Source organism: Neolamprologus brichardi, chromosome 8 (genome assembly GCF_056152115.1).
Source record: "Neolamprologus brichardi isolate AB-2024 chromosome 8, ASM5615211v1, whole genome shotgun sequence".
NCBI lineage: Eukaryota > Metazoa > Chordata > Actinopteri > Cichliformes > Cichlidae > Neolamprologus > Neolamprologus brichardi.
In genome coordinates, this window is record NC_142111.1 from 19,261,203 (window position 1) to 19,288,941 (window position 27,739).

The 27,739-nt window shown below is 38.0% G+C and overlaps 3 protein-coding genes across 3 annotated transcripts in view; 2 read left to right on the forward strand and 1 right to left on the reverse strand.

Moving 5' to 3' along the window:
- Nucleotides 1–27,739, forward strand: part of LOC102798336 (5-hydroxytryptamine receptor 3A-like) — a 170,965-nt gene that overhangs the window by 42,728 nt on the left and 100,498 nt on the right. The window lies entirely within an intron of this gene.
- LOC118454176 (alpha-N-acetylgalactosaminide alpha-2,6-sialyltransferase 1-like) lies at nt 548–9,830 on the forward strand. Its single transcript, XM_087845112.1, has 9 exons — nt 548–747; nt 908–1,184; nt 1,402–1,564; nt 2,411–2,573; nt 6,817–6,955; nt 7,045–7,148; nt 7,680–7,763; nt 8,721–8,820; nt 9,291–9,830. Exons 1-9 carry the CDS (start codon nt 650–652, stop codon nt 9,477–9,479), a joined length of 1,317 nt encoding a protein of 438 aa, XP_087701238.1. The 5' UTR covers nt 548–649; the 3' UTR covers nt 9,480–9,830.
- Nucleotides 16,236–27,409, reverse strand: LOC102799519 (alpha-N-acetylgalactosaminide alpha-2,6-sialyltransferase 1-like). The gene is made up of 9 exons (XM_087845113.1): nt 27,315–27,409; nt 26,890–27,181; nt 26,471–26,633; nt 25,079–25,241; nt 21,136–21,274; nt 20,925–21,028; nt 20,367–20,450; nt 19,633–19,732; nt 16,236–16,445 (listed from the first exon to the last, which is right to left on the reverse strand). The coding sequence occupies exons 1-9, from the start codon at nt 27,407–27,409 to the stop codon at nt 16,236–16,238; spliced, it is 1,350 nt and encodes a 449-aa protein (XP_087701239.1).

A 27,739-nucleotide genomic window follows, 5' to 3' on the forward strand; every position in this document is an offset into this window, starting at 1 on the left:
CAGCTTATTACATTTTTAAACTGTAGAGATACAATAATTTTACTGCTGTAAAATCCAAATTTTGTCTTATTTAAAATATAAATCTAATATAATCTGCTTCTTAATGTATGTTCTTTAAAATACAGCGTGTGTTTTTTATATAATTATAATAATGCATAATTATGTGGACATGCATATTAGATTGTTTTTTAGTGAAATATAATCCCTCCAGAAAGGCAGGAAAAGCCCGGAAACTTACTTTAAAACTAAATATGTTCCCTAAAACGGTGACAGAGCTACAGACCCATGACAGCCTTACACAGGTAGCCAGCAGCTATGACCAGCACTACTTGTGCAGTTAATAAAAGGACAGGTAATGTTTGTCACGCTGTTGCACACACAGCACGCTCGTTTGTTTCAACATACCAACGTGTACATAATAAGCTAATACTCCTGTGTGCTATACACTACAGTGTACGCTGTACACCTACTTACTGGTTTTGTCGCATCAGTCTGCGTCTCTGAGTTAATTTGTGTTTCCGGCTATAGCCCTGCCCTGCTGCATCAGTGACAACTTGTTAGGTGGATCTTCCACCTGTGAGCAGCTCCCAGGAGGGAGAGCAGATAGTTTTTGAGCTTAACTGAACAGCAACAACTCCACAAACCAGAGATGGCAGAGTTAATTTTAAAGTTTTTTTCTTTGCTTTTTTTGTCATCGTGTATCTTGATTATTTTGAATTTATTAGACAATAGAATAAAAAGTATCAGGTGGGTTGTGTTTTTCTATGTTGACTCATGAAAAACCTATGATTGATTTAATCTGTTTACTGGTAAATTATTTTTTTCTTTCTGTAAAGTTTTTCAGAGAAACACACACTACTTGTCTCACTAATTATTTTATGTTGCTTCTGTTTCCCTTTTGATTCAGCTGGTCAACCTTCATAGAAATAGATGACAGTGAATTGGAAGACTTTGTGCTTGAGAGGTACAGGGCATACTGGGAAATAAAATTAAAATCAGGACCACCACATCCTGACTTTAGCAGAAGATTTGAAGCAGAAATAGCAGATTCAGCAAAAAACAACACAACACAACGCATTGTAGCTGAGACCCCCATGGCTCTCCTCTACAAAAAAGACTTCAAGAAGCTTCCTCGGTGGGATTTTGAAGATGTTTACAGTGAAGATACTCAAAATAGACGACCAGTAAGCATGTTAAGACAAGATATATTAAAACAGTCAAATGTATTAACTTTATGTGAGCCAGCATAGCTAGAGTCATACCAGCCATCTGCATGATGACTGACATTTCAGTTTCTGTCTTTTTGGCTTCTTGACGTATTGCTTTTGCTGTTTCCTGATTTGTTACAAGTCATTCATTTTAACTTGTTTCATGATCTAATATTTTTTTTATGATTTTCAGACATGTGCTCAGTCTCTACAAAACTCTCAGGATGAGAAATTCAAGAAGGCTTTTCTTCCTAACATACGTTTGTTTCTGCACAAAGACAACATTAACATGAGCGAGTGGAATCAGCTTTCACATTTCAACAGTCCTTTTGGGTTTATGGAGTACAAATATGATGGTAGGTTTTTATGAAGCTGATATTGGGACAGTATTGTGTGCCAGACTGAAGAATAACAGAGTAATATACATCTATTCTCTGACTGGATTTTTAAACACCTATGTAGTTTCACCAGATGAGTTTTATGAAATGACATATGTTTAAACAGCCAATGAAATAACAGCACATCAATGCATTTAGGAATGGATGAATAGAAAAGATGGCGTGCTGATATAAACCTAACTCTGGACTACTTAATAAAAAAAACATGAAGCAATTATTTTAAGTAAAATACAGTTAAAATATATAAATTCAATCATTAAGGAAAATGTGCTTGGTATAAACTGAACATATACCAATCAAACAAAAGCTTACATTTAAAATCTACTTAACTAATCTAATTAACTAATGTAAACAGATTAGTTAACGTATGCATTTTAGGCATTTTTTGTTATTTTGAGTGAATGAAGACTTATGAGAGACAATAGAGCGACTGTTTTGGTAGTCACTCTATTGTAATTTAACAGAGAACTATTTTGGCTGGAAATTTTCAAGTGCCGAATTTAATGCCGTTAGATATGAAAGAGTTTACACATTATGAGAGTGTTGGGATGAAACATGCTATTTTTTCAGGTGATGTATTATATTTTCTGATGGTGGATATAAAGATTTAGTTGTTAATATCCATAGATTTAAACTATATGCTACCTGCATCATATTGTCTTGGTTGAGACATCGTTATAAAGACATCCATCTTTTAAATATGAAACATTAGTTTAAAGCAAACTAACAAACCTCTTCTCTACTCATACAGCAACCATAAAACAGTTACAGATTGTGTATTCATGTTTTTCTTTTGGTTTGCAGATGTGATGGATTCAGTGAAGCTGATTCCAAAGCCAAAACAGCCACTGCTTCTCCCAAAACCAGGTGGTGATGGCTGTGTGCGCTGTGCTGTGGTAGGTACTGGAGGAATCCTGAACGGCTCAAAGAAGGGAGTGGAGATCGATAGCCATGATTACGTTTTTCGGTAAGACAAAAAAACCCAAGCAAACCTGTTTGTTTTGTGTGACAGGCACTAGGCCAGGGCTCTGCAACCTTTAACACCCAAAGAGCCAGTTGGACCCGGTTTCCACGCAAAAGAAAACACTGGGAGTCGCAAATACTTTTTGAAATCTAAAATGAAGATAACACTGTATATATTGTTTTGTTTTTTACCTTTATGCTTTGTGTGAACAACTAAAGTAAGTAAGTAAAGTTTATTTATTTAAGCGCTTTTCACAGGCAGGCAGTCACAAAGCGCTGTACACAAATATTAAAATAAACAATACAATCAATAGACATTATACACAATGTAAAAGATCAAATGTAAATAATGTAAAGAATATAAAATACGTAGATCAAGGCTTGTTTGAACAGAAAAGTTTTTAACAGCTTTTTAAAAGAATCCACAGAGCAACTAAGGTGTGTTGCTTATGAAATCCATGAAGTGCTACAGAGAAAATTACATTTTATTTATGTAATTAACACATTTTGAGCTCTTAAAGAAATACAACAAAAGGAAAGACACCCAGCTGAACTAAAATGATCCATGTAGCAAACAAAAACTGTTGTGAGCCGCCACCCTCATATCATCTTTGGGCTTTTGGAGCCTTGACCTGACTTTTAAAAAGTAATTGGAAAAAAAGCACTATGCTGCTAAAAAAGAAAAAATAGATATTTGCAAAATTATATATTTTTACCTGGTTAGTGTGTGTGGCGGGGCGTGGTCTGCAGCGCCGCAGCATGAGAGTCGGACGCACCTGAGCAGCACCCGCAATCACGCCTCGCCGCCTTAAAGTCTGTGCTCTCTCTGCTGTTGTGTTGTCGGGCTGTGAGCTGAAAAGCTACAGCCGGCTGTATGCGTACAGCAACTGTGTGATCCATAATTGGCCTACCTGGGGTTGAAAGTCTCGATAAATGCACGGCGTATCGGCGGGTACACCGGCTACCACGAGTGTGACGCTTATTTTGAGCTATGAAAAAAATAATAAGATATAATTTTATTTTTATATTTCAAAATCACAATAATCTTCCAATTTAGAATTACAAGTTAAAAAAAGAACTAAACACAAATAAAATACACTTCAGCTAAATACTTCTAATTTATTTTCCCAAACCACCCGGAGCCGCAAAAAATGGACTAAAGAGCCGCAGGTTGCCGACCCCTGCACTAGGCCAAGTGTAGAAAAGATAAAGCAGTGTAAAGCATACCCTGCTTTATCTTTCTCTGTGACTTTCATATAGGGCTGGGTATCGTCACTGATTTCTAGAATCGATTTGATTCTGATTCACAAGGTCCCGAATCAATCCACGATTTGATTCAATTCGATTCAAATTGGGGAAATTTTGCCTCAGACAGTCAGAAATTTTATAATTCAGATCATGCATCAGTACATTTCCATATTTTTATATCTATAAAAAGAAAACGGACACTTGCGAGACTTTATCAAAGGTGTAAGCATCACAGCAGATGCTGTGATGGTACTTGGCTACGTGAAGGTGATTTTCCTGAACTGGGATTTTATAAAAATATTCTGCAGTAGATCAAAAACGAAAGAAAACCATTAATCAACATATAAACATTACCTGATGCTGCTGACGTGAAGCAGAGCAAAGTTACAGAGGTTTTATTAGAGACAGAGCTAAGTGTTTTGCAAATTTGCATAATTTAAAGTTTAAATTTGTTCAGTATTGAACAGTAGAAATGAGGCTTTCTTTTCGGAAGTAAGTAAAAAGAAAAAAAACAGCGTCCGACAGCGCTGTAAACAACGGTAGACTTGTGCATAACAAGCAGGCGAATAATCAGAAAACAGAAACTGTTCTTGAAGTATACTGAGAGAGAAAGAGAGAGAGAGAGAGAGCTGTGCATGAAGTGTGATTTTATCGTGTTGGAAGCAAAACAGCAAAAGTAAGAGGGAATTCATGACGATGTTTATGTGAAGCCTAGTTTGGATCTTCTTTTGCTGCTGGTTCAGTCAATATTGTTTGGTGAGTGATGAAACCTGCAGCTTCAGAATCTAACGCAAAAAGGACGTAAACACAAAGCGCGGACCCGCCGAAACACCAGAATCGAGAATCGCTAGCTGTCGGCTTCCAGCCCCGACTCGCTGATTCTGATCTGTCGGCGTTGTGTTTACGTCTTTGTGCAGAATCCGTATACCTGCTCTCTTTTACTGTTTTAGTTGTTTGGTGGTTGTTAAAAATTTGTGAGGTTTAACCTGAGATTCTGGCGTTCCGGGCAAAATAAATTTATATTAAAAAATCGATTCAGGATTTTAATGAATTGATATCACGTTATCCAAGCTAGAATCGATTTTAATCGATAAATCGATCATCAAAACCCACCCCTACTTTCATACCATAATTTACAAAATTAACTTTATTTTGTATTCAGTAACACTTTAAACTCCTGAGAGGTAGAATTTAGACAGCAGGGGACCTAACGGTTGTTTTTTAATCATAGACTTCTGTATAACTGCTGTCATTCACGAAGAATGGAGTCTTCCATATTCATTCACTTCCGTACTGGCTTTACTCTTTCAATGTCCAACCTTTATATATAGTCTATGACTATATAAAAAAATCTAAATAAATTTTTTATAAAATTCCACAAAAACAACATTTTTGTTTATTTTCTAACTACAAAAAGTTGAAACAGGTAAAAAAAAAGGAAAATGAAGTAGGGCTAACCCCCCTCCCAAAAACAAAACAAAACAAAACAAAACAAAACAAAACAAAACACCTAGCTGAACATTCAGCTAATTAACAAGTCAGTGACATAATTGGGTATAATAGATGGACAGCAGTTCAACAACATACAAAACACTAAGTCTACAAATTATGGAAAAATGTTCCCCAACAAAAAAACATAAAAGGTTCCTAGACTTACATCATTGTTTCTATAGAAAAATAATTATTTAGTCATTATTTGAATTCAATTCGATTAATTTTTTCATATACCAACAATCATCTGAAGGCACTTTTTACTGTAAGGTAAAGATGCTAAAATAATACAGAGAACAAGCCAAGGACCCCTCCTGAAGGGAAAATGTCCTATTTAACAGAATATCCATCTACTGTGACCAGTTAGGGGTGATGGTTTACAGTACAATGTTTACAATTTGCAGTATTTACTGTGAATAATATCATAAAAAGATCCACACAGTCTAGAGAAATCTCTACAAGAGAGAGGGCCACAAATCAATATTGTGCTTGATGTTTGGACCCTCAGGTGGCCAAAATCATTTAACCTCCTAAGACCCGAACTCTTTCATAGCATCCATTTTTGATTTCTCTTTGCTGTTTGGGCTGACTGGGACTAGATAAATGTAAAAACAAAGAATTAGCTGATTTGTATTTTTTTTTTCCTGATTTTTGTTTTTGACAAAAATGAGATCCACATATGAGGAAATTTGTTTTAAATTTCGATTCACTAGTGACAGTATAATGTCCTTGTAAGTGGATATCAGGCCCTTGTAGAGCAAAATGTAGTATTTTGGTCTAGACCAGCCAAAATATGATCTCCACATATGTGGACGCCAGATCCTAGGAGGTTAAAGTAACTAAGGCAGAGTGAAAAACTGGTCAGAAAAATTGAAAGTTGAAACTCTTTTTAAAAATCATAGTCTTTCTCTCTCTTCTCTCTGTGAGAACACAATGTCTATCTATTTATGGTTTGTTATCAGTGCTTAAGGAATTCCTTACATGTTTCAGCAAGACATACTATTACATCTATTTCAACAACAGTTCTCCACCTGCTGAACTGGCCTGCCCTCAGTCCACACCCTACAATAACTGAAATAACTTTGTGAGATGTAAAATGATGAATGGGATAGAGAGGTCACAGAACACCACAGTTCCTAAATAGTTATGGAGGTTTATTAGAATACAGACGGATGATGCACAGTGGTAAATATGGACAACTCTTTTTCAGAGGTGTTGGTCCCATCAAAGTGTAATATTCTTCTTAAAATTGTACATTTTTTCTGTGTTCAATTGTGTATAATATGTGGGTTTGTCAGATTTGAAAATAACTGCAATCTGATACATTTTACACAATGTTCCTGCATCTTTCGAATTAGAGTTGCTTTATGATGATACTTCACATGAAATTGCTCACTGTCCCACAAGCAGTTTATATATGGCAGATATTTGTAGTCAACACCTAGACATTGGTATTACACTTTTAGCTAGCAACAACTGATAAAATGTATTCTTGTCTTGTCTGGCAGGATGAATGGTGCCATCACTAAGGGTTATGAGGAAGATGTAGGAAACAAAACATCGGTTTATGTTCACACAGCCCACTCCATCACAACATCACTTTACTTGCTCAAGAAGTACGGGTACAAATCTGCCCCTCATGACGAGGTACTTAAACTTAAAAGACAACAGTGTTGTATCGTACTTATTTTCCCTGCACAGAATAAACATATGTGCTCTCCTTTTCCTTTTGGCAGGGTATAAAATATGTGTTGATTCCAGAGGGGATGAGGGATTTCCAGTGGCTAAAGGCTCTTCTGAGAGGAGAAAAGGTCTCTGCTGGCCCATACCGCAATAAACTGTGAGTATAAAATGCAAAAAAAAGAAAGAAAATTAATCAAGAAGTGTATTCACCACTTTCAAAATGTTGCAATTATCCCATTAAGGAATTAAGACTCCAACTGTATTTGTTTACGTTTTGTTTTTTGTTTCTTTCACAATAGTCCTGCCTTGCGTTTTTGGAAGCAGAATCATGATGTAAATGTTTTGTACTCCCAAACACATATGTTTGTTTATTTTCCAGTAAATAAATAAACACTATAACCTTCTATTTTTCTATTTCTATTTTATGGGACACATAATGATGCCACTGAGGAGAAAGTTATTAAGATTATTTGTACTATCATACATTATCCTTTACAGTATTTATACAACAATTGGACAAAATAAAATATTAATCAATACAACTATATATATTTAATCTATTAATTTATTCAAAGTCTGTTGCCTTAGGTCAACACTGTAACTTAATATAATATAGAAAACAAAACAAAACAAAACAAAATATGTGACTAACAATTGTCTTCTATATTTTGTCTTCTAACCTCACCAGACCAAGGACCTACTATTCAGGGCAATACAATGAAAGTCGTTTCTACGTTCTGCACCAGGACTTCCTCCGATATGTGCGGAACAGGTCAGCCTGCAATTAACACCCTGTACATAATATTTTTGTTAAAAGGACTATGAATAGTTAGAAGAAAGCTGAGAATGATCTCAAAACTGGAGGTGAATTAATTGATCTAATAGAGATTGATCAGCCATGAAGGTATTATTCATGACTGTTTTATCATCTGGGACTTAACTCCAGGCCACTATGGACTGTAAAACAAACAAACAAACAAACAAACAAGCAAACAAAGCAAACACACATCAAAAAAGCATTGTGATGAACTCAGGTGGAACAATGATGAAACGGTCCCAATCTGTACTTACAGTTTCTTTTTGTTGTTTACAGCTCTACCCCAGGAATGCAACCATATTAGCTAATTCAACCATACAGTTGTGATTCCTATTATAAATAAACAATAAGGATGAGAAACAAGCAAAACATCACTGGAATAACTGTTATAAGATTGTAACTCAGACATGAATGTCAGCATGAACAGTCCTTTAACAACTTAATTATACAGTACTTTTCCCATTTACTTTGAAAATGGGAAATATTTGTAGCAATTTATTGAAACATGTGCAAACATACATAGAAATACAATATATTAGACAAAATATATTGGTACAATTCTAACCAATCAATGTTTGGTGTGCCCACCTTTATTTTTCAACACAGTCTGAACTCTCTCAGGCAAACTTTCTTGTAATTTCTTTAAGTGGTCTTCAGGAGTAGGACTCCAGTCTTCTTGAAGTACATCCAAAATCGGGTGTCTTCTGACCCATTCTTTGTCACGATGATACACACTGCTTCAATAATGTTAAGAATTGGGCTATGGGGATATTGTTCCACTGAGTAATTTTCTATGCATGTGTTCTTTAACAGTGTGTTTGGGATTTGGAGGTTGCCTATTCTGCTGTCATAGAAATGTAGCTCATTTTTCCCCATGTGTATGCTTAATTGATGCTTCTTCTTCACTTACAGGTTCTTACCGTCATCTCGTCTGAATAAAACATCCTGGGCTGCAGTCAGACCAACCAACGGGGCATTCACTGTCTTCTTGGCTCTGCACACCTGTGACATAGTGAGTTAAAACTACTTGAACTTTGTGTGCTTATTGTTGGTATTCACAGCTTTAGAAGCATTGACCTGGCAATTAACTCTACAATGAGCAAGGCAACTTTCGGGATTTTTCTCACACAGCCCAGATGAATCAGAAATAAGATGAAGAGTCAAAGACACCTTTCATGAAAAAGTATATTTTTACTCTGCAAGTTAAACTGAAGGTCCGAACCATAGGGATTAATACAGTGCCACCCACCACATGATAATTCCCTTCATAAAACATAAGCGTTATAAGCGTTTTCACTGTTCTCTGTGTTTTAAATCCAAGAATAACTGGGATGAATGTGATGGATCCCAACCATCATAGCCTTTGCCTCTCTAACTTTGTCCTCAACCTGCTTTCCTCTTATTTTAATAAAAACACACATACACACGTATAATCATAATATATTTGTCCTACTATTACTCCTCCCTTTCTGTCTTCCTCAGGTGGATGCATATGGATTTATGACTGACGACTATGTCAAATATCCTAACTACTATGTTGAGAAAAAGATGAGCAAAGTCATTTTCTACATCAACCATGACTACAATTTGGAGAAGAATACATGGAAAGACCTGCATAACAGGAAAATAATCAGGCTGTATCAAAGAACTGAGTCAAAAGCAAAGAACTAAAAGCAACACTGACATGATCAAGATATCTTTTTTGTTGGATTTTAGTGGTTGACTTTGCTTTTATAGTAAATTTACATTTCTAGAGGTTTAATGGGGAAAGAAGTTCTGATTTTATTGTGGCTGTTTGTTTTGATGTTACAGTTTTTCTCTGTTATTTTATTTTCTTAATTAGTTCAAAAGTTGTATCTTCCAGAAAAAATATTTTTTGTGAAACACAAAATGTTCAATGAAACACAACAAGTTTTGTATAGAGTTGTTTGATGCATCAATGACATCACAATGACAGCTCAAATGATCTGTAACATCTGTGTACATTGTGCATGTAATTTTATGTAGGAAATAAAGCTGACTTTTGTGGGATGTGTTAATTTTGTATTTTATAATTTACTAGCATAATGTAAACATACTTCTTTTTCTAGTTTGCTTAAAAGTTTTAACCTAAAATCACTGTGCCCTGAAGGATCCCTTATTTATACTTTATCTTTTGCTTTATGATTCTTTTCTTGACTGAACTGAGCTGACTGCAGGTTTTCCCAATCTTATAAACAGTACATTTGCATAATGACTGAAACCAGCCCACTGAAGGAACCATGGGCTGGGAGGTCAGTTCCTTAATCTTAATTATGCAAATTCTCATGACCATAATCAACAACCAATGACCAAAACCCGCTGATCAAAGCGATCAATGGCGAAAGATGTACCCTGTAGGTGTAAATAGACAGCAGAGTCCTGGCCTGACGAGGCTTACACCTACAGGCCAGTGGACACTCTTTCAAGGATGAGGATGTACACATCTTGGACAGGGAGGAACGCTGGTTTGAGCGTGTAGTCAAGGAGGCCATTTACCTGAAAAGGGAAAGACCAGCTCTGAATCGAGGAGGGGGCCTAAGGGTACATCTTTCGCCATCTTACAATGCTGTGATTGCAGCCATTCCCCAACTCTCTGTGAATGGTACTCATGGCCATTGATCAGTGGGCTTTGATCAGTGGGTTTTGGTCATGCTCCGGCTCGCTGAGCTCCTCTGGCTCAGGCTGAGCGAGCGCCTCCGGCTCGCTGTGCTCCTCTGGCTCAGGCTGAGCAGATCCGGGTGGATTCCTTGCATCATTAACATAGAATGTTCCAATGCAGTCTATGCCACAACCAGTCTGGCAAATCCGCCATCTTTGGATCTTGTGTGTTCCTTCTATACTTCCTGCATGTGATGCACTTATAGATGTGTGAGGCAACTGCACTGCTGCATCCAATGACTCATATCCCATTAGATCGCAATTCATTTACAGTCATACCTCTTCCCTGATGCTGTACTTTCTTATGATAATGCTGGATCAGTAAAGAAGACACGTTGCTTGCTTTTGGAAGAATGGCAGGATGTTTCATGTGTGGATGAAGATCAGATCTTGTCAAGTGGCCGCCTGCTCTCAGCACACCCTGCTTATCCAAAAATTGACTTAATTTGCATAGCGTGTTTGCTTTGTCTTTGGATATTATGTTGTTGCATTGCCGTAGATTCTTGATTTCACTGCTGAATGCTTCTCTTTGGACCAATCTGATTCTGAAAAGTTTAGTTTGTTGTCTTTCCTCAACACTTGTACTTCCGTTGGGATTAAGACCTTTGACTTGCTTAGCACAACATTTAAGACAAGCAACAGCTCATTTAACAGCTCTTTTCCAGCCAGTAAACTTAGTCAGGCGGTCCAACAATGTTCTATTTACCTTTGTGCTGGTGTTGAGCACCTGAGCCTTCAAAAGTTCTGGACAATGATCCAGAACTTTTGAAGTTCTGCCGTCAATTCCGGGCCAGCAGGATGACGGGAGGGGAGCAGCCGTTTGCGTGGGCTCGGCAGCTGGAGGATGCGGCAGCGAGGTGGCTGCGACCGGGCCCCTCGGCTGGGGAGGCTGAATCTGGTCGTCCTCGAGCAGTTCGTGGGAGGCCTGCCCGAGGCAACGGCTAGTTGGGTCCACTGCCACCGCCTGGCGGATTTGACGGCGGCGGTTATGCTGGCGGAGGACCATCTGGCGGCCAACCCGGCACCCAGCCGTGAGGAGCCGCGGCGGAGCGCCTGCTGTGACGCCGCCCAGGCCACCGTCACATATTAATTCAAACATTCAAATAATTAATCATTAAGGAAAATGTGCTTGGTATAAACTGAACATATACCAATCAAACAAAAGGTTAGATTGAAAATCTACATGTAAACAGATTAGTTAAAGTATGCATTTTAGGCATTTTTTGTTATTTTGAGTGCATGAAGACTTATGAGAGACAATAGAGCGACTGTTTTGGTAGTCGCTCTAATGTAATTTAACAGAGAACTATTTTGGCTGGAAATTTTCAAATGCTGGATTTAATGTCGATATCAGAGTTTACACATCAGACTAGAGATCAGACTAGTGTTGGGATGAATCATGCTATTTTTTTCAGGTGATTGATTATATTTTCTGATGGTGGATATAAAGATTTAGTTGTTAATATCCATAGATTTAAACTATATGCTACCTGCATCATATTGTCTTGTTTGAGACATCGTTATAAAGACATCCATCTTTTAAATATGAAACATTAGTTTAAAGCAAACTAACAAACCTCTTCTCTACTCATACAGCAACCATAAAACAGTTATAGATTGTGTATTCATGTTTTTCTTTTGGTTTGCAGATGGGATGATTCAGTGAAGCTGATTCCAAAGCCAAAAGAGCCACTGCTTCTCCCAAAACCAGGTGGTGATGGCTGTGTGTGCTGTGCTGTGGTAGGTACTGGAGGAATCAAGTGGTGAAGATTTACTGCCATTCATGTCAAAGTTATTCTTATAGCTTTTGTCTTGATGGTAGTGTGAAAATGTAAAAATACTACTACAGACAACCTTACTAATTTTCCAAGTTATTTGTTTACATTTTTCTGTTGTTAAGAAGTAATAAGTATCATTTTCTGTTCTGGTAGTTGGTCTAATGTAATTTAACAGAGAACTATTTTGGCTGGAAAAATGAGCATGGGTAAGAAGACTCCAGACTTCAAAACGGTTAACGAAGGATGTCATCCTTTTAGTATTTATCACCCATACCTAATTTCTTGAAGTATTGCGAAAAATACTTGACTTTGACGGGGAAACCTAGGGACACTTTAGGGTCATATGGCAGGCCCAGTAACGAAAGATAAAGTAGTGTTAAACATACCCTGCTTTATCTGTCTTTGCGACTCTCATAATTTACAAAATGAACTTCATTTTGTATTCAATAAGACTTTAAACTAGTGAGAGGTAGAAATTAGAGAGCAAGAGAACCTAAGGGTTGTTTTATCATAGACTTCTGAGCAACTTCTGTACAAAGAATACAGGCTTAAATTACTTCCATATTGGCTTTACTCTTTAGATGTCCAGCCTTCATATACAGTCTATGATATATCTCATTCTAGAGAAATTCATTTCATTCATTTTTTTGTATACTGCCAAATAACAACAACATATAAACAAAATAGGATTTTTCTATCACTAAAAACTTACAATGTGTCTGTGTTTTGATGGTTTATGGTTTATGATTTTTCAATCAGAAAGAGACCAGATCTGTACATCCACATATAAACTCTCATTGCTCCTGTTTTTCAATGAAATGGTGCTTTTTGGCAAAACAGGTATACAGTCACCTCAAGGCAGGAAAAACTATTCTGCAGTCATAATTTTTTTTTATTTTTTTTTTTATCAGTGCATAAGGAATGCCTTGTATGTTTCAGTAAGACATACTATTGCGTCAGTGCATACTATTAGATCTATTACAACAGCAGTTCTCTACCTGCTAAACTGGCCTGCCTTCAGTCCACACTCTAAAACCTGAAATACCTTGGTGAGACATGAAATGATTAATACGATAAGGAGGTCAAGTCAAGTGGCTTGACAAGTGATTGTCATTTCAACCATGTGCAGTGGTACAGTACACAGTGACGTGAGACAATGTTCCTCCAATAGAAAACTGCAACAATGGCAGTGGGATGTGGAAAAAGACTGAGCATTGTGCAAAAAGTAAAAGTATGAAGGTATGTGTGTGTCCAACACGTTCTCACTCCCAACTTGTCAAATGTGTGACGCATGGTCAGGCTCCCTCTGCTTCACTTATCGACGCGCAGGGTACCCCCCTCGCATTGAGAATTGACTTGCAGGGTCCTCTCATTGAATACTATAGAACTCCCTAAACGTTGTTTATTGATGACAAGAGATTGCCGCGGAAGAGCCTGTTGTCCGTATATTTATACATTTCTGAAATCACATTGTAGTGATGTATACTGAACACAATAAATTATATAATGTAATCATCTATAAAGCTATATTATGAATGAAATAAAGCTGACCTTTGTGGGATGTTTAGTGTTTTTATCATTGCATTCACTGTCGCAAACTCACAATAACGGCGTCAACGCGCTAGCGCGGCTAGCTCATTAACGCGTTAGCGCCATCCAGCCCCACACACGGGCGAGCCGCGCTAACTCGTTAACGGAGATTTGCCATGTTAATGCGGTTATGCCGTTAACAGCATTTTAACTAGATTAACGCTGACAGCACTAGTTTTTATTTTTTATTTTATATTTTTTTGTTTGAATCTGCATGCTCAATTTGTCTGTCACTTTGCAGCTGGAATTTCCCCAATAAGGGACAATAAAGGGTTATTCTATTCTATTCTATTCTATTCTATTCTATTCAGTTCTGCATAGAATAGGACATACAGCACATCCCAAACAAACTGGTACAAACCAGATACCCTTTATTCCATACTTTGCACCAGTACAAACAATTTGGCAGTCACATATTTTAGTCTCTAGTTTTCTTTGATGCAGCTTTTTTATTTTGCTTTGGTAAAATGCTTTTTTTAAAAATATGATCTTCTCCAAAATGTAGTTGTGGGCATAAATTTTAATATATTTCTCAAAACAGTGATTGGTGTATTTTATGTAATTGTGTTTTATATGAATTTATATACATCCCCCTGAGGATGCCAGTAAGAGGACATAGTTTTCGGATTACCTTAACAACAACAATAAAAACCACCACCACCAACAAAAAACGTTTACTTGCACAGCACTTACTTACTCCCAGAGCTGAAGTGAATTAAAACCCTTGGAGAAATACAGACATGTTGAATATATGTGTAATATATTGCAGATACTGTTAACAACATGTTTATGTGAAATATTAGTTTTTACCACTAGATGGCAGTAATGGATTTGCTAGGCCAATCCAAAAACCTACACATGCCTTTAGGCAACAGTCAGTTAAAAATAATTTCTTCTGTAGTTAAACTTCATTTAAAACTACCCCTTTAAAAGTGATTCGGTTTATCCACACTGTGGTTTTATGCAAAAATAAATCTAGTGTTTCAAGCTGCCTGAGTTACTCGTCAAGTGAATAACTGTTACATTTGCAGTATTTTTGGTATAGAATTCCTTTAATTAGAGTGAGATTGCAGCAGTTGTATATATACAAAAAAGCATATTCAAGAAATCAATATGATTTGATCAATTTTGACAACAAATATTATTATTTGTGCTTCTGACACAATTAAAAACAATTAACCCTGCTTATAAGTAATTCTGTACTTATTTAGTACAGTTGAGCATTTTATTTTTAATTAATTAACTTAACACTATCATTGCATTGTACAGTAACAAAAATATACTAAATATTTACTAAAATAAAATGCAAATTGTTATAGTATCAGAATCTGAAAATGTACGTGTTAAGAATCCAGCATTGAAGCTATTTTGAAAAGGTTAGGTTGCATGCACTCAAAGAAGGGGGTGATCGAACAATTTTTCAATAAGGAAAAAACAAACAGAACAAACATGTTGGCCATGTTTGACAGACAACACCTTTTACTTGTAGTAAGATAGTGAAGGATGCAATACAAAGTGGTTCTGATGATTTGAATCCTGAAGGGAGCAGTTCTATTTTTATTTGAATTGCAAAAAGGAATGTGATTGAGGGGATTTCAGGCTTCTAAAACGTTGGCTGAGGCTTTCAGTATTCGACAGTGCTATTGCTATTTGCACATTTTATTTGAAGTTACTTGAATATCTGAATAAGAAATTAAAAAGTGCTTTGAAGGGAAAACGCTATCAAAAAACTGAAAGCAAAAAATGCATTTAACTTTTTGATTTTTTGCCCTGTTTTAATCTTATTTATTTATTGATCTTTTTTTGTATTTTCTTTATCACTGAGGGCACCACTGTAATTTTTGTTACGTTCTTGTAACATAATGACAATAAATAAATAAATCTAAACCTTGAGACAATTTAGTTATAGTTTAGAGTTATAAACCTTGGAGGAGTCCTTTTACCTTCAGCTAAAAGCAATCAGGTTGTCTCATAATATAAAAAATACCCTACGGACATACACTTCTTTTTTTTTTTTTTTTCCAAAAAGTCCCATGGAATAAACCTTTAGGCTGACTTATAGAACAAGATGTTTCAATGTCTTTAATTTAAAGATTTCTGTTTGTGATGTTGTTATATACTGGACTGAGGACCCCTTTAGGATTGGCAAAACATCCAAAACAAACTAGAACAAATCAGATCACCTTCATTCTATCCATCCATCCATCTATCTTCCACTTATCCAGTTGAGGGTCACAGGGGGGCTGGATCTTAGTCCCTGGCAATATGGTGGATTTGAACACAGGACTTTCTTAGGCTAACCACTGCACCAACGTGCTGCTTGAAACAAGCTTTGAATATCAACAGAGCAGTGGTGCGGGTTCTGTCATTAAGAGGGAACTCAGTGTTGCTTCGGGGTTTCTGTCTTTGTTTCTGGCTCTGTTCTTTGATACAGTTTTATTATTTTTCTTTTGTGAAAGTTTTTCCATGTATTCTTCTCCAAAATGTAGTCATGGTTGGCATAGAAAATTACATTACTTTTAATGTACTTCTCAAAATAGTAGTTGGAGTATTTCATGTATTCATCAGTCATGAACCCATATGCATCCACCTGAGGATACAGAAAGAGAGAAAGAAAAAAAATATTTTAGTACAGCACTTTTCAAAACATATTTTGCAGAATACCTTAATACAGGATCAATCTGGATCATGCACAGCACAAATCTACAGCAGAATGGCTATATATACATACATGCAGTCAACAAAATATCAGAAATGTGAAAAAAAGCTTGAGGGTCCTGCGCAGTATCTTAGCTGTTCCTAGGACTGCGCTCTTCTGGACAGAGATCTCCGATGTTGTTCCCGGGATCTGCTGGAGCCACTCGCCTAGCTTGGGAGTCACTGCACCTAGTGCTCCGATTACCACTGGGACCACCTTCACCTTCACCCTCCACATCTTCTCGAGCTCTTCTCCGAGCCCTTGGCATTTCTCAAGCTTCTCGTGTTCCTTCTTCCTGATGTTGCTGTCATTCGGAACCGCTACATCGATCAGTAGCCGTCTTCTTCTGTTTGTCTACCACCACTATGTCCGGTTGGTTAGCCACCACCATTTTGTCCGTCTGTATCTGGAAGTCCCACAGGATCTTAGCTCGGTCATTCTCCATCACCCTTGGGGGCATCTCCCATTTTGACCTCGGTACTTCCAGGTTATACTCGGCACAGATGTTCCTGTATACTATGCCGGCCACTTAGTTATGGCGTTCCATGTATGCCTTGCCTGCTAGCATCTTGCACCCTGCTGTTATGTGCTGGATTGTCCCTGGGGCATCTTTACACAGCCTGCACCTGGGGTCTTGCCTAGTGTGATAGACCCCAGCCTCAATGGATCTTGTACTCAGAGCTTGTTCTTGTGCTGCCATGATTTGTGCTTCCGTGTTGTCTTTCAGTCCAGCTTTGTCCAGCCACTGGTAGGATTTCTGGATATCAGCCACCTTCTCTATCTTCCGGTGGTACATACCGTGCAGGAGCATGTCCTTCCATGATGGTTCCTCGCCTTCCTCCACTTTCTTGGGTTTCTGCTGCCTGAGGTATTCACTGAGCACACTGTCAGTTGGGGCCATCTTCGTGATGTATTCATGGATGTTCCTTGTCTCATCCTGGACTGTGGTGCTGACACTCACCAGTCCCCGGCCCCCTTCCTTCCGCTTAGCGTACAGCCTCAGGGTGCTGGACTTGGGGTGAAACCCTCCATGCATGGTAAGGAGCTTTCTTGTCTTGATGTCAGTGGCTTCTATCTCTTCCTTTGGCCAGCCTATTACCCCAGCAGGGTACCTGATCACGGGCAGGGCGTAGGTGTTGATAGCCCGGATCTTGTTCTTTCCGTTCAGCTGACTCCTCAGGGTTTGCCTGACCCTCTGCAGGTACTTGGTGGTTGCAGCTTTCCTAGTGGCCTCTTCATGGTTCCCATTCGCCTGGGGATCCCCAGGTACTTTTAACTGTCCTCTATGTCTGCAATGTTGCCTTCTGGTAGTTTGATCCCCTCCGTTCTGACTGCCTTCCCTCTCTTTGTTACCATCCGACTACACCGAATGACATTCCGATGTCATTGCTGTATATCCTGGTGGTGTGGATCAGTGAATCAATGTCTCGTTCACTCTTGGCATACAGCTTGATGTCATCCATGTACAGGAGCTGGCTGACAACTGCTCCATTCCGTAGTCGGTATCCGTAGCCAGTCTTGTCAATTATCTCACTGAAGGGGTTAAGGCCTATGCAGAACAGCAGTGGGGACAGAGCATCTCCTTTGTAGACTTGTGCTATGGGCTTGTGGTTGGCCTCCAGTGTTGTCTGCCACATCCCCATTGAGTTTCTGATGAAGGCTCTGAGGGTCCTGTTCATCTTATATAGTTCTAGGCATTCCAGGATCCAGGTGTGGGGCATTGAGTCATAGGCCTTCTTGTAATCAATCCAGGCAGTGCACAGGTTGGTCAGTCTGGTCCTGCAGTCTCGGCTGACTGCTTGGTCTGCCAGTAGCTGGTGTTTTGCGCCTCTGGTATTCTTGTCCATCCCTTTCTGTGTCCCGCTCATGTATTGACCCATGTGCCTGTTCATCTTAGCCACTATGATGCCTGACAGGAGCTTCCACGTGGTGCTGAGGCAGGTTATTGGTCGGTAGTTGGAGGGGACCGGTCCTTTCTTGGGGTCCTTGGGGATCAGGACCGTCCGACCTTCGGTTAGCCATTCCGGGTGTCCCTCGTTAACTAGCAGCTGGTTCATTTGTGCTGCCAGGCGCTCGTGGAGTGCAGTCAGCTTCTTCAGCCAGTAGGCATGAACCATGTCAGGGCCTGGTGCTGTCCAACTCTTCATACTGGAGACCCTTTCTTGGATATCTGCCACTGTAATGGTTACTGGACCCTGTTTGGGGAGGTCGCTGTGGTCTGCCCTCAGATCCACTAGCCACTGAGCATTGCCGTTATGGGTTGCGTCCTTCTCCCATATGCTCTTCCAGTATTGTTCTGTCTCCAGCCTTGGTGGTGCTGTTCTCATATTGTTCCCCTGCCATTGAGAGTACACCTTAGCTGGTTCCATGGAGAACAGCTGGTTTATTCTCCTGCCTTCTATCTCTCTGGTGTACCTCCTCAAGCGGCTGGCCAAGGCTGTGAGTCGTTGCTTGGCAGTTTCCAAGGCCTCAGGTATGGACAGCTTCCTGTACTTCTTAGGCCTTTCTGCAACTCCGATAGCTGGCTAACCTCCCTTCGTGCTACATTGATCTTAGCCTCTAGCCTCCTTCTCCATGGAGGGTACTGCCCCTTGTGGCTGTTCAACTTGTAGCCAGGTCCAGTCCAGGTTTCAAGCTTGGCCATGATCCTATCTTTCAGGTCAGTTCCTCTCGCACTCAATGATCCTTCTCCTATCGCACTTGGGGCTTGGTACCCAATCTCGGGTGGGGGTGATGATATCTCCCCCCTGACCTGGCGTCCTGGCTCCCCCTTGCCATAGCATTTATGTTGTACCTCGTCAATCTCTAGCTGTGAGAGCAGTCCCTTCTTTCGAATGTTGGAACACTGAGCTACTAGTTGTTTCGCCGTCATTGTGGATGTTGGGTATCGAAGAATCCATAGGTCCCTCATCCTATTCATGTAACCCCTCCCACCAGGGTTACAATTTGCAAAATTGTGTGTTAAATAATTTCTTTTAATGAAAGAGCTGCTCTGAGGTTCAGTGCCTGTCAGTATCTGTATTGTGTGCTTTGACATCTGTGACTCTCACAATGAAATGTAAAGGTGATATTAACTCACTGTATCACATGTGTGCAAAGCCAGGAAGAGAGTGAACGCTCCGTTGGTTGGTCTGACTATTGGCCAGAATGTTTCATTCAGATTAGGTGACTTTAGGAACCTGTGGATAAAAAAAAGCTTCAATGGAAAATGAACAGAAAACAAACCAAACATATAAAAAGAAGAAGAAAAAAAATACTGACAAGTAAGGAAACACTGCATCCTTCACACTGACCTTTAAGTTAAAATAGCTTCAGGAAAGGCTGTTAGCTGTAAATGATCAAATATCTGATTGTTGGATTTATAACAATTAAATGATTTTGAGTTCAATCACCAAACATAATATTTTATGGTGATTGTGTGGCCCAGATATCTTACATTTTTTATTAGTTATTTCATAATTTACTGGCTTGGAAAAAATTTCTGCTTTCCATGAATGATAAAAATAATTATTTTTTGCTTCCTAATGTTGTTTTACCCATTTTGGCAATTCTACATTACCTTCAAATGTAAGCATCTTATTTGTCATTATTATATTTAAATAGGATAAAATACGGTATTTTAATGTTGGGGTTTTTTTTAGTTAGGGGTTTTGGGTTTTTTTTTGGTGTGTGTGTGTGTGTGTGTGTGTGTGTGTGTGTGTGTGTGTGTGTGTGTGTGTGTGTGTGTGTGTGTGTGTGTGTGTGTGTGTGTGTGAGTGTTTTTTTTTTTTTTTTAAATCTAATTATTTATTTTTACCTCCGGTAACAACTGACCTGTTCCTCACGTATCGGAGGAAGTCCTGGTGTAGAACGTAGAAGCGGCTCTCATTGTACTGCCCTGAATAGTAGTCCCTTGGCCTGGTGAGGTTAAAACACAAAAGACAGGAGGGATAATTTATATTATTAGGGTTTTTTTGTTTTGTTTGTTTCTTCTTCTTTTTTTAAATTGCCTATTAAAACCTAAAACCAAAGTGGATTACAACCCAAGTTTCATGTTGTTTTGGGTCTTTCAAGAGTGTATTTGTCATTTGTATCTTAAGCAAGACACCTGTGCGTCTCTCACTTGGTTGTTGGTGCACTCAGCAGTGACATCTGGGAGCTGTGACAAAGGCCATGGATTTTTACTAGCTAGACAAAACCACAGCTGCTCTTAAAAAGTTGTCTAATGTCAATTTAAAGGAATTAGAAAATCTAAATTTGTTAAAGAAAGAGAAAAATAACCAGTGTATGTAACAGTCATGTACATCAATGAGAAATCACAGATGAAAGCTAAAAATTTAACAATGAGCATAAATCAAAACTTTCAGTCAATTTCCTGCAGATGATAATCACCATTCCTTGTCAAATTGGCCACCAGAGACCTGCTGCCCTTTGAGAAGACCCTCGAGCCATTGAAAATCTCTTATCCCCTCAGGAATCATCACATATTTTATTCCCTGCCAAGAGAAAAATTATGGAGAGTAATCATCTTTATTTTGTGGAGATTAAATTATAAAATTTAGAGATTATAAAAAGTATCACAATCCTGTCTAAGCTTTAGTACCTCATCATGAGGGGCAGATTTGTATCCATATGTCCCAAAAACAGAAGGTGATGCAGTGATGGAGTACGCTGTGTGAACGTACACTGATGTTCTATTTCCTACATCTTCCTCAAAACCTTTGGTAATGGCACCATTCATCCTGCCAAACAGACACAAATTTTCCATGAGTGACTGGCTAAAATCTTTTTTTTTAGTGTTCTCATCCATTTCGAAATCAGTTCCACAAATAGCATGAATATTAGGTCTGTTTGATGACTGATGTGATTCATATTTCTAGTCTGGAGTACCAGAGGGGGGTGTCATTTACCAGTACAGCTGAGTCACATGCCGGTAAGAGATCTTTTCAGACAATAGCTGGTGTTGTTTAGGCTTAGGAAATAACAGTCAGTCTGGGAACTCAAAGGCAATCTTGGCATTCCTCATATAAAGTCGGTTCTTTCTACTTGTATCACTTCCTTAAGAGATTGAGGTAAGAACAAGTTTTGTGAGTTTTTGCTTGGCTTCTCATTTGAGTTTGAAAGTGTATTTCCTTCTTTGGATTTCATGTAAGGGTGTGGGACACACCACACTGGGCCAGTGTAAGCTTTCCTGTCTTCTTTTCACTGTCCTATCAACATAAAATAAAATAAATAAATAATAATATTATTCAGGAAGAGACCTCCACATCAGCATGGGTATAAGAGCAGAGGAAGCAAAGAATTTGCAGTTTTCTCCAGAAAACTGTTGAAGCATCTGTCTCTGAGATGAATCTGTGAGTTCCTGTACTAATAGATCATTAAAATGTTGGTAAAGACCAAAATGATTGCACACTTGTGCCATATTACAAAAATCATTGGGTGGACAGCAAGCTGAAATCAGACTTGCGACAATGGTGAGCATTAGGTTTAATGGTTAAGCTGGTTCTTTATGGATAGAGGCTTTGGCATCTGGAGAGGACCATTCCTATCAGAATGAAATTTCTCTTCATAGCTAAAAAGTGATTACACAGAGACTTATAATTATTTCAAGCAACTCTTCCTTTCTCCATGGATATAATTAGATCCCTTGGAAGGAGGAGAAAGACATAATGAGAAAGATATGATGAAAATATACAGCTATAAATGTTAAATGGTCACATATAGTTTGAATGACCTATTTGTGACTGTTAAATTAAAAACTTATAAATATCAATTCTTGTTTCAGCAAGGTGAAAATAAAACTGACTGTTTGGAACTAGCACAATAAAGCTGGTCTTCAATCACTAACCTGTGGGTAGGCATACATATAATTGTGGTAAGTGCACAGACATTTAGGCAATATCCTGGTTCAGACATTTAAGTGTTTGACACTATGGTGTGAAAGTGTGAACCTCCTCCCTGTATGCATCCTCTTTGTTGTCAGTCATGAGTCGAATGATCCGTGATGTCCATGTTATGGATGGATTGACAGTTATGTGTACAGAGCATATAGAGGAGGATCGCAATGACTCTAGTGCTCATATTGAGGCTTGGGGTATTTGCTTGTCCAGCCTGACAGCCTGGGAGCATTTGGTGAGCTAATATAGTATCTAGTAACATATTTAAGTCAGTGCATGAACTTTATCCAACAGCTTATTTGAAACAATGTCATTAAATGGCGAGTTGAAGTCCATGAAGAGCATCCATATCAAGTGTGTTTGTCTACGAGAGTAAGGGCTGTATCAAGAGCCAGAGAGTTCATCTGTTTCCTATATTTTATTGGTGTAAAGTTATTGCAACTGATAATGCTGTCTGATATGACGGGGTTTTCATCCTGTGACCAACCAGTCATATACTGTAGCCTACAATGAGGGTCAAAGGACAGAATGCACCTTATACATAAACAGTGGCTTGAAAGATAAATAAATAAATAAATAAATATTAAGACAAGATATAGCACTGTTTCTGTCAAACATATTTGCCGCAATATTGAATTTTTTCCTGTCTTTCGTTCTTTTTTGTACATATTTGTCACTGTATGTTTTTGATCGTGAAAGTAATTTCAATATTAGACACTAAAGTAAATGCAGGACACAAACTTTTGTATATGATGATTTAATTTAGTAAGGAAACAACAAAAAAACTATCCAACCCTGACCCAACGAAAAAAAAAAATATAGTCCAGCCAATGCAGAGTTTAAGTAGAATGCAATCATTTGACAAAAAAAGTAATTTGTTCGCCATTTGTTACCATCTTTAAACCGGAGGCTTAATATAAGCCATATATACAGATATATAGAGATAGCACATGAAAAACTAAGTTTCATGACTATTTCATTAATTTAAAAAAAGAGCTAGCTTATTCATCAGTCAGAAAAAAGTACATGTAAGTACTGTACCTATAAGTTTGGTAAGGTAGTGAAATTAAATTATTATGCTGTAGAAGAGATTTCAAAATGCTTCCAGATTGTCCAGCACTGACTGCTTTAGCAAATATGGCCCAAATGTCCAGCGCACAGTTTCAATATGTATGTGAAGTGCACCAGCAAAAAGTCTCTTGAAAAAGAACCTAAGGGCTGCCTGCAGTTTGCAAATGAATGAATCACTTAATCACTGTTTGAAAACACCGTATGACAACAGCGATGGATTATTTAGCAGGAAAGCTTTGACTGGTAGGAAAAGGAACTTTATTTACGACAAATTATTTCTGCAACACTAATTCCTAGGCTTCTTTGACACAATATTATATCATAATTATTGCTACTTTTGTCATTTCTTTTTGTAAGGGTTTTCTTTTTATATGCTGCCATTGTCTTTAAGCTCTGCTACAAAAAAGGATAAAAAAAATCTGCTCAACCAAAATATGTGAAAACACCTAAATACATGTCTGCACATGTTCCTGCTTCTTATTTCTTGGAGGTTTTTTCTTTTTCTTTTTTAAGTTGTTCAAAAGAAAGAAGTTGTTGAAGAACAACTGCCAATTTTCTGAGAGAAATGAGTTTCATATCAGTGTCTGCATAAGTGTACACAAATTATATCTCAAAGGCTCTCCACCATAGTTACATATTGTCCTATGCATTCGAATGCATAGAAATAATACATTGATTTTTTTTTAAGGTGTGGAATATCCTGGAATTTTAAGAGGTGTGTTCTCCTCTTGGATCCTTCTTTAGCTTTCTGACAGGTTTCATTGCAGGCTTTCTTTCTGTGCTATCTGCCCAACTGTACAATTACATATGCTTGAGTGTAAACAGAGATTAGGCAGTTTGGTTTGGCAGTTAGTTTGGGTGAGCTGATATACTCCCTCACAGAAGCTCTGTCCACTCTCTGTTTACATATGCCCGGCATGAGAGTCTAATCCTAACCCAGTCACAACTGGCCATTGTGTTCAGTTTGCTGTGTTAAGATATATGTTTAGTTATGATACATAAGAGCAGTTCTCTCTTTATACATTCAGAAAATTTTGTGAATAGAAATATCTTATAGGTTAATTTGAGTAACGTCCTGCAAAAAAAAAAAAATCTCTGGTCACTTTATTAGGTACACCTATTCAACCCAAACCTCTGGTAAGCCAGTCATAAGGCTGTTCAATTCAAATTTAATATAGACATGTAGAAATTGTGAAAGAAAGGTGACCCCAGTGACTTTGAAAGTGGCATGGTTGTTGGAGCCGACAGGCTGGTCTATTTCAGAAAGTTCTGAAGGGAAAAAGGACTCCAGCATAGTACTAATAAGGTTTACCTCATAAAGTACCTGGAGAGTTTATGTGATGTTGTACCAAAGAAGAAATACTCTCTTTGTGATGCTTTCAGCCACTTAATTTATCTTGATCTTAAAGGTTTATAATATATTTCAGTAGTATTTTTAAATACCACTGAAATATGGTATTAGCTGGATGTTTCTAGAGATTTCACCAGACCTAAGTGATTGTTGTGCTCTAATTTTACCCCTAAACTACCCTTCAGTTCAGAGAGAATAGGCAGGTATTTTTTGAAGCTCTTTCTTACCGAAAAATGTAATCATGAGCATCGATCTCTGCACCCACTTTTGAGCCGTTCAGAATTCCCGCAGTACCCACCACAGCGCAGTGAACACAGCCATCGCCCCCTGGTTTTGGGAGGAGCAGTGGCTCTTTTGGCTTTGGAATGAGCTTCACTGAAGCCATCACATCTGCAAACGAAAAGAGAACGCATAAGTACAGACACTTACAGGAGCAAACCTGTTCAGACTTGTGGATGCCAGATTTTCATCCTAACATGCAAATTTCACAGCAGAATTTCATCAGACCAAATAGTGTTTTTTTTCCAATCTTATGTTTTCCAGTTTTGCTGGATTAGGGTTAGACTAAAACTAACTTAACTAAACTGTAGTCTCAGTTTCCTGTTTTGATAGGAGTGGCAACTGGTGTGGCTTTCTGGTAATTCAAGTTTCAATTTGCTATGTGTTCTTCTGCATACTTTAGTTGTAACAAGTGTTTATTTGCTGTTGTCTTCATATTAGTTCAAAGAAGTCTGGCTGTTCTCTGAACTCTGAGATCAACAAGGCGTTTTCACCCAGAGAACTGCCAGTGCTCCCTACCATTTTACAAATTATTTTTATTGTTTTATAATTTTATTATTGTATTGTGATGGATTATTATCATTATTATTTGACTTATGGATGGCAAAAAGTAATTTTTTCATTCACAAAAAAAACTTTTTTTCAGTGCAGAAAAAAAGCTTCTATAGTAAGCTCTAGAGATGGTTGTGTGGGAAAATTAAAATCCCAGTAGATCAGCACTTTCTGAAATATTCAGGCCAGCCCATTTGGCACCAGCAACTGCGCCACACTTAAATACAAATAAATCTTCTTTTGTTGCCCATTCAGATGCTCAGTTTGAACTTCAGCAGGTAATCTTGACCATATCTATGTGTCTAAATGCATTGAGTTGCTGCTATGTGATTGGATGATTAGGTATTTGCATTAAAGAGCTGTTGAACAGATATATAATGAAATGACTGTATTTTCATTGGGTGCGGTAAGAATAATGTCATGTCTTACAAGTTCAATCTTAGCTTTTTTTGACTGATTTTTTAATTACTCCTTTATAAGCTTGATGAGTTTTGACTTACTTCACCGGGACCTTTGTCTCTCTGGTGCTGAAAATAGTGCAATTACAGAATTGAAAAGTGTGTGTGACACAAAAACAATACTAAAAAGTGACATAATATTTCTTAACACTTAAGGTAACTGTCTTTCTTATTGACGTGTATCTTTTTCACAATTATTTTATTAGAATATTTGGAGTTAGAATTAGGAAGAGGAAATTAAATCATAAAAAAATATCTATTATTCCATTACTTAGCAGTCTGTCACACAATACTGATACTTGACCTGATATCAGTTTCACAACTACCTACCATCATATTTGTACTCCATAAACCCAAAAGGATTGTTAAAATGTGAAAGGCGATTCCACTCGCTCATATTAATGTTGTCCTTGTGCAGAAACAAACGTATGTTGGGAAGAAAAGCCTTCTTGAAGTTCTCATCCTGAGAGTTTCGCAGTGATTGGGCACATGTCTGATAATCACAGAAATATTAAATCGTGAAATATGTTAAAATGATTTTGTGCCAGACGTATTTTAGAAACCTTTAGGAATAATTAAATGGAGTGAAACCATTAAGAAACCCAGTCAAACAGAAAATACAGGACAGTTACAGCAGAGGCAACAGACTGACTGCATTGCTGAGCTCACTTCAGCGTTGCAGCCCACACCCATCAAGTTAATTACTACATTTATACTGTTTCTGTCATACTGTGTCTTAGCATGCTTACTGTTGGTCTAGGTGGGGCATCCTGGTTATAGACATCATCAAAATCCCACTGAGGAGCCTTTGTGAAATTTCCTTGGTGGAGGAGAGGTATTGGAGTCTCAGCCACGGCTTCATGTGTAGAGTATTTCGGTTCTGTCACTGGGTTTGTTTGTGTTGAATCAACATTTTTTGCTCGGCTGGTTGTGGTAGACACAGAAAGCAGTGCAGTTGTTTTTTCTTTCTGTCCCCAGAGTTTAATATCAAATGAAAGGCTTTCCCATCTGAGTTGATGTTTTCCTGAGAAAGTTATCCAACTGAATCATAAATTTGACAGAAAAGAAGAAATGGAAACAGGACAAAAGGGAGCAAAAAGGAAAGTTCAGAATTAGCAAATCAATTTATGGTTCCTTTTTTTAAAAACAAAACAAAAGAAAACAAACTGCTTACCGTTTTGATAACTTTTCCTGAGATAGAATCAAAACCACAAAACAAACTGTCATTATAAGGAGCAACGAAAACATCCTGGATGTGTGGACTGCCATCGCTGCTGAGTGAAGGCTTTGCCGTTAAATTGAACACACATAGATACACATATGCACTCCCTTCTGGATTTGACTCACTGAAGTGACTGGGCTGGGCTACACCACAGTTTGTGGACAGATATGCAGTCAAATATATTCAGACACACAAAGCCAACCACACAGAGCTTAACAGAAATGTGGTTTGTTACACAACAATGGAACTTCAGAAACAGACATAACTCAGGGATTAAACCTGTTATACATGTAGTATTTTAAAACTAAAATAAACAGCCACAGCATTCCTTTAATAACGTTGAAAACTGCAAAAAGGTTGGTTTGTCTTGTGAATTT